Source organism: Carlito syrichta, unplaced genomic scaffold (genome assembly GCF_000164805.1).
Source record: "Carlito syrichta isolate Samal-C Ts95f unplaced genomic scaffold, Tarsius_syrichta-2.0.1 Scaffold315826, whole genome shotgun sequence".
Classification (NCBI taxonomy): Eukaryota; Metazoa; Chordata; class Mammalia; order Primates; family Tarsiidae; genus Carlito; species Carlito syrichta.
The window spans coordinates 341,236-351,044 of NW_007259922.1; the positions used below are offsets into that span (position 1 = coordinate 341,236).

A 9,809-nucleotide genomic window follows, 5' to 3' on the forward strand; every position below is an offset into this window, starting at 1 on the left:
CCCGCCTGGGCACTTGGTGAGACCTCATCTCTACAATAAATCAAAAATTAGCCAGGCGTGGTAGCGCGCGCCTGTAGTTCCAGCTACTCGGAAGGCTGAGGCGGAAGGATCGCCGGAGCCCAGCAGGTCGAGGCTGCGGTGGCCGGGAGCAGCCACTGCACTCCAGTCTGGGCGACAGAGTGAGACCCACTCAAAAAAAAAAAATAATAACATTACGCAGTTGATCAGATAATTATCTCAATTAACTTTAGCTTTCCTTGCCTATTCATTTTCAAGCAAAATATAATAACATACATATGATATTCAGAAACAGAATTTGCAAGGATATAAAATTCATGTTGGCAGTAACCAGCAACAGAATTTGGAATAATGTGAATTCACGTCAGCTATTGCGAATGACTTAATAACATATTATATATTTAGAATTTGCTAAAAGTAGCTCTCATACACAAAAAGTTAACTACGTAAGGTGATGGGAATGCCAATTAGTTTGCTTTGTGGTCATCATTTCACAATGTATACATATGGCAAAACATCATACTGTATACCTTAATATATACAACTTCTATTTATTATTTGTATCTCAATAACACCGGGGGGAAAATGGGAGGGAGTGGGCTGGGTGAGGTGAAGACTCCTCAGCCTCCCAGAACAGCTGCTGCTACCCACAGCTCCCAATGGTTACAGCAAAACCGCTAGAAAAGCCAGTGAGGAGGCTGTGGAGGACCCCAGAGCTGAGGGAGCTAAAGTACGCTCCAGTCCACACAAGCGCCACCCATGGGCAGAAGCACGGGCTTAGATTGCTCCCAGTGTCTTCCCAAAAGGATGAAGCACCACTGAAAGCAGAGAACAACATGGCTCTAGGGACCAAAACGAGACAAAGTGCTGAACAAGGCCACCAGAGACTCCCTGCAAACCTGCACCACACAGTCAGGTTTCCGGATTGTCACACACATATAGGCATTTCCTTCTGCCAGGGAGCAAGAAACTGGCCCATCTTCAGAGGAAGCTATAAGCCAGCCGGGAGGAAGTGAAGCCTCCGGGGACTCCTGCTGCCACTCCTTTCAGCTGTGGATGTTAACAGGCAAGCATGCCTGCACAGGCCAGGACAGACAACTCCACGGCCCGTTAACAGGGCTGATGAACTATGGCCTCTGCATCAGGAAGCCTGCTCTCCTTTCTGCCCCCTAGGGACTGGAACACCTGAAAGGGGGTACATACCAGGGGCCCATTTAGAAGCTTCTCTTCCAATGCCCTCCAGGCTGGTAATTCCCGACTTTGGGAAGCCAGAGTAGGAGGGTTGCTTGAGTCCAGGAGTTTGAGACCAGCCTGGGCAACATAGTGAGACTTCTCTACAACTTAGCTGGTGTGGTGGCACACACCTGCAGTACCAGCTATTTGAGAGGTTAAGGAGAGCCATAATCGTGTCACTGCTCTCCAGACTGGGCAACAGAGATCACAACTCAAAAAAACGATTCCCCTTATCCACCTCTCACAGGGCAGACGGATGAACCAGCTGACATCCACCACACAGCAGGGGTTCCCCATACCACCAGCCTACTGCCTCAGGTCCAGAAAGACACACACATCCCTCTCTCCCAGGAACTGTGCATGGGTCTAATACCCACAAGGAAACAACTGCTCATTAAGCCCCAATTCAATCGTCCCCCATCCAGGAGGGTGCACTTCTAAAACTGCTATTGTCTCTGAAGACATCTCACCCCTCTTTACAAGTCCTAGGAAAAGATCTGCTTTTCAGTTTCCCTTTCAGAGTGGGAGAGGAAGGAGCTTCCTGATCAGAAAAATGCAGCCTCTCATTTACAGCGAACAGACCTCAGATCCCTTCCTGCCTGTAAGGGCAGAGATGCCTAGACGGAGGGGCTGTAAGCCTAAGCCTTCTGTGTTTGTGACTGGCTAGAGTGCGATGCAGTGTTCTGTGGGATGCAGAGAAGTCAGCCCTCTTCACTGGTACTTCTCTTTTTCTTCTGCCACTGGAAACACCCGGATGCTTTCTCCGTTTGTAGTCTCTGTATCCAAGAGACTTGCTCTGCTCCACTGTTTGTTTCTAAAAATCCAGATATGGCTGAGAAAGGAAGCCCTGGTAGAACTCATTGCTATAACAGACAGAAGAATTGGGAATAGCTATTACTTAGAACTATGGCAGAGATGTTAACAAAGTGAGACGATGGTGTGAGTATACGTGTATGTTTTAAGTTATTCTCACTAACTCCTCCATTCAGGAACTCCCCACCCTGTTTACAAGCCTGTGAAATCAATACTGACAGAACTCATCTTTCTTTCCCCAAACCCAGCATCATTTTCTTGAAGCCCTGGCAGTGTTGGTCAAAACAAAAAGAGCAGGTAGCAGGAAGGGCACTCTTTCCATGCTCAGATATACTAAAAAAGAGCTAGTTAAGCCAGGCTCGGTGGCTGAGCCTGTAATCCCACGTCTTGGGAGGCTGAGGTGAGTGGATTGCCTGAGCCCGTGGGTTTGAGACCCGCCTGGGCAGCTTGGCGAGACCTCATCTCTACAATAAATCAAAAATTAGCCGGGCGTGGTAGCACGCGCCTGTAGTTCCAGCTACCTGGAAGGCTGAGGCGGAAGGATCGCCGGAGCCCAGCAGGTCGAGGCTGCGGTGGCCGGGAGCGGCCACTGCACTCCAGTCTGGGCGACAGAGTGAGACTCCAACTCAAAAAAAAAAGAGCTAGTTAAGATCAGTGAAGTTGTACTTGAGCAAGGCCATCTGCTGCCGTGCCCAGCGTCCCCCTTCCTTATCAGTCTTCAGGGCATTGTCGACCGTCCAGGCTGCACAAGAGGGAGAGGTACTCTTTTTGACTTACTAGTATGAGACTGCTAGGAAGCACTGTCCTGTAAGGTAGCTGCATGTCCACCATGTGCCAAGAAACAGGCTTGCTGGCTTTTCTAGATTTTAAATATCACAAGCATTTCTTGCACTGCTATTTTGAATAAACATCCCTGAAATGGAAATAGTTATACATATGGTAGTTCTCAGGCCTCAGGAAAGTCTCCAGTGAGAAGTCAGTATTTACTTGCATCCAGTCAGGTAGGGTGCTGTGGCTTGAATGTGCTCCCTCCAAAATCCCAGTGTTGCTGATGTGATAGTATTCAGAGATGGGGCCAGCTGTGCTTGGTGGCTCAGCCTGTAATCCACACTTTGGGAGGCCAAGGCGAGTGGATTGCCTGAGCCCGCGGGTTCAAGACCAGCCTGGGCAACTTGGCAAGATCTCGTCTCTACAATTAATAAAAAAATTAGCCGGGCGTAGTAGCACGCACCTATAGTTCCAGCTACTTAGAAGGCTGAAGCAGAAGAAGGGCCAGAGCCCAGCAGGTCGACACTGAGGTGAGTGAGACTCCAGCTCAAAAACAAAAAAAGAGATGGAGCCTTTAAGAGCTGATTTGGCCATGAGGGCTCCCCCCTCTTTAGGGTGACCTTTTTTTTTTTTTTTTTAGAATCAGGGTCTCACTCTGTTACCCAGGCTGAAGGGCAGTGGATGGTCACAGCTCACCGCAGTCTCAGTCTCCTGGGCTCAGGCAATCCTCTGCCTCGGTCTCTTCAATAGCTGGGACTACAGGCATGTGCCACAAAGCCTGGCTAATTTTTTTATTTTTTGTAGAGATGAGGTCTTGCTATGTTGCCAGGCTGGTCTCAAACTCCTAGGCTCAAGTGATCCTTTCACCTGGACCACCCAAAGTGCTGGAATTATAGGCGTGAACCACCACGCCTAGCCTTAGGTGGCTTTATAAAAAGAGACTTGACAGAGGGAATTTTGGCCTAGAGCAGGTGGCTCACGCCTATAATCCCAGCACTTTGGGAGGCTGAGGTGAGAGGATTCCCTGAGCCGGCGGGTTGGAGACCAGCCCAGACAACTTAGTGAGACCTCATCTTTACAATACATCAAAAACTAGCTGAGCATGGTGGCCCATGCCTGTAGTTCCAGCTACTTTGAAGGCAGAGGCGAAGGATCATCTTAGCCCAAGAGGTCGAGACTGCAGTGGCCATGAGCGTGCCACTGCCCTCCAGCCTGGGCAAGTGATACACCAACTCAAAAAAAAAAAAAAGAGAAAGTTTGTTCCCTTCTTGCTCTTTTGCCTTCTTCCATGTGAGGACAGAGCATTCAAGCTCCCATCTTAGAAGCAGAGAGCAGCCTTTACCAGACCCCAAACCTACCAGGACCTTGATCCTGGATTTCCCAGTCTTCAGAACGGTGAGAAAATACATTTCTGTTCTTTATAAATTACCCAATCTGCTGGGTTTGGTGGCTCAACCTGTAATCCCACGCTTTGGGAGGCTGAGGTGAGTGGATTGCCTGAGCCCACGGGTTCAAGACTCGCCTGGGCTACTTGGTGAGACCTCATCTCTACAATAAATCAAAAATTAGCCAGGCGTGGTAGCGTGCGCCTGTAGTTCCAGCTACTTGGAAGGCTGAGGCAGAAGGATCGCCGGAGCCCAGCAGGTCGAGGCTGCGATGGCCAGGAGCGGCCACTGCACTCCAGTCTGGGCGACAGAGTTGAGACTCCAACTCAAAAAAAAAAAAAAGAAAAAAAGGCCAGGCTCAGTGGCTCAGCCTGTAATCCCAGTGCTTTGGGAGCCTGCAGGTTCGAGACCTGCCTGGGCAACTTGGCGAGACCTCATCTCTACAATAAATCAAAAAAAATTAGCTGGGCATGGTAGCACGCACCTGTAGTTCCAGCTACCTGGAAGGCTGAGGCGGAAGGATTGCCGGAGCCCCACAGGCGAGGCTGTGGTGGCTGGGAGCAGTCACTGCACTCCAGTCTGAGCGAGGAGTGAGACTCCAACTCAAAAAATAAATAAATAAATAAATTACCCAATCTCAGGTACTCTGTAATAGCAGCACAAGATGGACTAAGATAGCAGCCTCCAGGAAGAAGGGCAAGGAAGAACAGGACATTCTAAAAACAAATGGTGATGATGACTGCACAACACTGTCACTCAACTTCATGCCACCAGACTGTACAACTAAACATGGTTAAAGTGGGAAGGGGGGACTCCTACCTGCACTCCTTGATCACTTGGTGGATGTCAAACTCAAAGGCCGCCATCAAGATGTTATTCAGGGGTTCTGGACCGCTCTCACCTCCCATAAACAGGTCCAGGCTGGACTGTGGAAAGGTGATGACCCACTCAATCCCCAGGATGGAAGCAGCAACTCAAGAAGACAGGCAGGGCTACTGTATGAGGAACTCTAGAGAAGGCCGCTCAGTTCCTTCAAAAAGGTCAAAGGACATGGTCTTCCTGCTGTCCAGGGAGGTTCAATTCAGAGGCCTCACGCTGAGAATGACCCATCAGGGAGCCACCAGGACACCTAGCCACCCACTCCCTGCTCAGAGTTCACTCACCTGGGCATAGTAATGCAGATCGATGGGTTTTACTGTTGGATTAGAGTACAGGAGCCGAGTCACTAGGAAATGATACCAGTTACTCAGAAGCTCCTTCTGCTCTAACAAGGCAGCTTCGTCTCCCAGCATGATCTGAGAAGAGAAACATTTTCACTGCACTTGGTCCGCCTCTCAGGGACAACGTCTCCGTAACTCTCCTGATCTCAACTAGGACACTAGATTTCAACTAGTCTGAAGGCTCTCTATCCATCATGGCAGAACAATGAACAGCCTTGTCCAAGGAGGACCAAACTTCCGCAACTTCTGCACTGGATGCCACAGTCCTCAGGGGAAACCCACTTGGACCCGACTTGGATGCTTCCCACAGACCTTGCAGAGACATTCCAGCTGAGGGTTGGCGATGAATGTGCCATCCTGGAGGTGCCGCTCACATTCCTCATGCCAGTGCTGCCACTTTAGCTCCAGCTCTGTCAGTGTCTGGGTGTTACCAGGCTAAGGGGAGAGACTGGGCATGAGACACCATTGCACCCAAACCTCTATGCTTAACGAATCTACTCATCTCCCATGACCCAGCAGAGCCAGGCTGCCTCCACATACACTGAGAATGGGCATTGTCCTCATCAGGTCCCCCAAGAGTCGGCACATGCCTGCAGAGGCGGGGTTGGCATCGGCTTCCTTGGAGAGCATCTGTCGGGCCTCATCCAGCCGGCCCTGCAGCACCAAGATGGTCACCTGGGAGGAGATCCAAGACAGTGAACATCGGCAGGAAGCCCAGGCCTGCAGAGAGGTGGGTAGGCCAGTACCCTCAACTCACGCTCTGGCTTTCTAACTCCTTGGAAATAGGCTTCTTTCTGCCCATGAGTGTGCTTTGGGAAGAACAATGGCTCCTTCTCTCCAGTCGTAATCTATCACATTCAAGATCATTTTTTTCCCATCTCCACCATGTTTTCAAACCACAATTTATAGCCAATTACAAGCTGTGATCAGTTGTTGTTTTTTTTGAGTTGGAGTCTCACTCTGTCGCCCAGACTGAAGTGCAATGGCCACTCCGAGCCACCACAGCCTCAACCTGCTGGGCTCTGGCGATCCTTCTGCCTCAGCCTTCCAAGTAGCTGGAACTACAGGTGCACGCTACCACACCCGGCTAATTTTTTGATTTATTGTAGAGATGAGGTCTCACCAAGTTGCCGAGGCAGGTCTCGAACCCACGGGCTCAGGCAATCCACTCACCTCGGCCTTCGAAAGTGCTGGGATTACAGGCTGAGCCACCGAGCCCAGCCATGATCAGCTTTTTAAAAATAAATGAAATAGAAAAACACATTCTTCCATCCGCTTCCCCCTCTCTCCCTTTCTCCACTATCATGGTGTGCACAGCTGACTTCATTTCTTGCCACGTTTTCTCACAAATCTTTCAGGATTCAGAAGAAATCTGGTAATAAAATCTGGTACAACTCGAAAAGGAGACACTGGAAAACAACCAAACACTGGGTCTATAAGGAATTACATGAGATGGCACACATATTTATATTGTGTGGCGGCCACTACTGTCTTACCAATCAAAGCTGAAAATGTCGCCATCTGGACAGTTGGACATTTCTATTGGGAAAATGGTTTTTCTCTTTATGTGCTCCTGCTGGTTCAGTAATGAATATATGAGAATTTTTGTTTAAAAAAAATAAAAAATGAAATAAAACAGAAAACAAGCTGGGCGCCATAGCTCCCACCTGTAACCCCAGCACTTTGGGAGATGGAGGCAAGAGGGTTGCCTGAGTCCAAGGGTTCGAGACCAGATGGCAACATGACAAGACCTTGTCTCTATAATAAATCAAAAAAATTAGCAGGTTGTGGTGGCATACACCTGTAGTTCCAGTTACTTGGAAGGCTGAAGTGGAAGGATCACCTAAACCCAGGCCAAGGCTGCAGTGGCCAGGAGCATGCCATTGCACTCTAGCCTGGGCAACGGAGTGAGACTCTGACTCCAAAATTTAAAAAAATAAAAAAACAAAAATAGAGCCGCCATGGTGGGTCACGCCTATAATCGCAGCACTTTGGGAGGCTGAGGTGAGAGGATTGCCTAAGCACGCTGGTTCGAGAACAGCCTGGTCAACTTGTCGACACCTCATCACTGCAATAAATCAAATAATTAGCTGGGTATGGTGATGCACACTTGTGGTTCCAGTTACTTGGAAGTCTGAGACGGAAGAATCACCTGAGCTCAGCAGGTTGAGGCTGCAGTGGCTGTGAGCAAGCCACTGAACTCCAGCCTGGGTAACAGAGTGAGACTCCAACTCAAAAAAGAAAGAAAAAAAAGAAAACAGAGTACATCAAATAAAGTACTGGTTCATAAAAATTTCTGTTTAAATATAAATACATACATATAGATAATATAAATACAATCGATCCTGATTATTCAAAGTCTGTATCTGTCAACTTGCCTACTTGCTAAAGTTTATTTATAACCCCCAAATCAATTTTGTGACACTTTCAATTCAACATTTGCAGACATATTGCTGAAAAAAACTGTTGAAGTAGCTTAGCACACACTTTCCCAGCTGAGGTGAAACAAGGCAATGATGCCCTGCCTTCCTGTTTCAGCTCTCATACTGTAAACATGTGTCTTTTTTCATAATGTATTTAGTGCCTCAGTTTTTGCATTTGGCTGGACCCTCAATATAGTGCTGAAGGGTTGTCTAGTGTTCCTAAGTGCAAAAGGTTGTAAGGTGTTAGATAAGCTTCATTCAGGCATCTGCTATACTGCTGTTGGCCCTGAGTTCAGTGTTATTGAGCCAACAATATATGTTAGGCTAGGCATAGTGGCTCATGCCTGTAATCCCAGCACTTTGGGAGGCCGAGGTAGGAGGCTTGCTTGAGCCCAGGAGTTTGAGACCAGCATGGGCAACACAGGAAGACCTCGTCTCTACAAAAGAATGAAAAAAACAGCCAGGCATGGTGGCATACACCTGTAGTCCCAGCTACTCAGGAGACTAAGGCGGAAGGAGCACCTGAGCCTAGTGGGTCAAGGCTGTGGTGACTATGAGCATGCAACTGCACTCACACATAATGAAAAAAAAAGTTAAATAAGCAGTCTTTAAACAGAAACATACATAAAACAAGATTATATTTTGATCAGCTGACAAAAATGTGACTAGAGGGTTACAGGAACCTAACCCTATTTCCCCCTAGGAGTAATTCTGGCCGGGCGCGGCGGCTCAAGTCTGCAATCCCAGTACTTTGGGAGGCCAAGGTGAGAGGATTACCTAAGCCAGGGGTTTGAGACCAGCCTGGGTAACATGGCAAGACCTCGTCTCCACAATAAATCAAAAAATTAGCCAGGCGTGGTGGTACTCTAGCTACTTGGAAGGCTGAGGCAGAAGGATCGCCTGAGCCTAGTAGGTCGAGGCTGCGGTGACCATGAGCATGCCACCACACTCCAGCCTGGGCGACAGAATGAGATTCCAGCTCAAAAAAAAAGCACTAATTCAGTGTTCAAGACAACTTAATAGACCATAACTACTACAAATAATGAGAATTGGCTGTACAAGCATATATACATATGTGTGTGTATGTATATATACACATTTATGCAAAATATACAAAGTAAAATTTTTACTGTACTCAAAAAAAGAGCACAATATATATACACTGACAATTCTCTAGTTTCTCCTCTTTAGACTAGACTTCCTTCTCTGAATTCCAGACTCATAAATCCAACTGCATAGTCAATGTCTCCACTTAGATCTCAAAGAGGCATCTTCAACGTTAACATGTCTAAAATTAAATGCCAGTTCGCTTCCAACTCACCAACCTCATCCTCCTACATTCTTCTATTTCTGACATATTTGCACCAACCCATCAGAAAAACCCATCAACTCTCTTTAAACTCCATCTGGATTCCACCACCATCTTTCACCTGGAACAATGGCCTCCAAACTTGTTTGTTGCTTTCCCTGTTCTGTTATCAACATGGCAGCCAGGAGAGCCTTTGGAAACCCAAGCAAGATTGTTGCACTCCTTTCCTCAGCTCTCCAATGCCCCCTTCATCCCATCTGACTCAGGAGTAAACTAAAATAGCTCTTACAGTGCATCAAGCATGTCAACTAGTTCATATAACATTTATGTCCTTTAACTTATCTAATCATCACAACAGCCCTATGAGGTAGGTATTATTATGTCACAGATGACACTACACTAAGCGCTGCTAAGTAACTCAGTCTCACAGTTAGTTAAAAGGCAGAGCTGGGATGCTAACCCAGGCAGTTTGGCACCACAGACCATGTTGCTAGCCACTCTGCAATATCGCCCCCTTAAATCAAAGTCCCGCTGGGCTCATTGGCTCAGCCTGTAATCCGCGCCTTTGGGAGGCTGAAGTGAGTGGATTGCCTGAGCCCGCGGGTTCGAGACCTGCCTGGGCAGGCAAGACCTCATCTCT

At 47.9% G+C, this 9,809-nt stretch overlaps 1 protein-coding gene across 3 annotated transcripts in view; it reads right to left on the reverse strand.

Moving 5' to 3' along the window:
• The window catches only part of NUP85 (nucleoporin 85), a 47,027-nt gene that overhangs the window by 8,811 nt on the left and 28,407 nt on the right, over positions 1–9,809 (reverse strand). For 2 of the 3 annotated variants that reach the window (XM_008073325.2, XM_008073326.2), the window contains 4 exons: positions 5,978–6,112; positions 5,750–5,872; positions 5,381–5,512; positions 5,037–5,143 (listed from right to left, as the gene is read on the reverse strand). In XM_008073325.2, coding sequence (XP_008071516.1) covers positions 5,037–5,143; positions 5,381–5,512; positions 5,750–5,872; positions 5,978–6,112 — 497 coding nt within the window. The remainder of the gene's footprint in view (positions 1–5,036; positions 5,144–5,380; positions 5,513–5,749; positions 5,873–5,977; positions 6,113–9,809) is intronic. The other variant, XM_021706626.1, reaches the window with a different exon arrangement.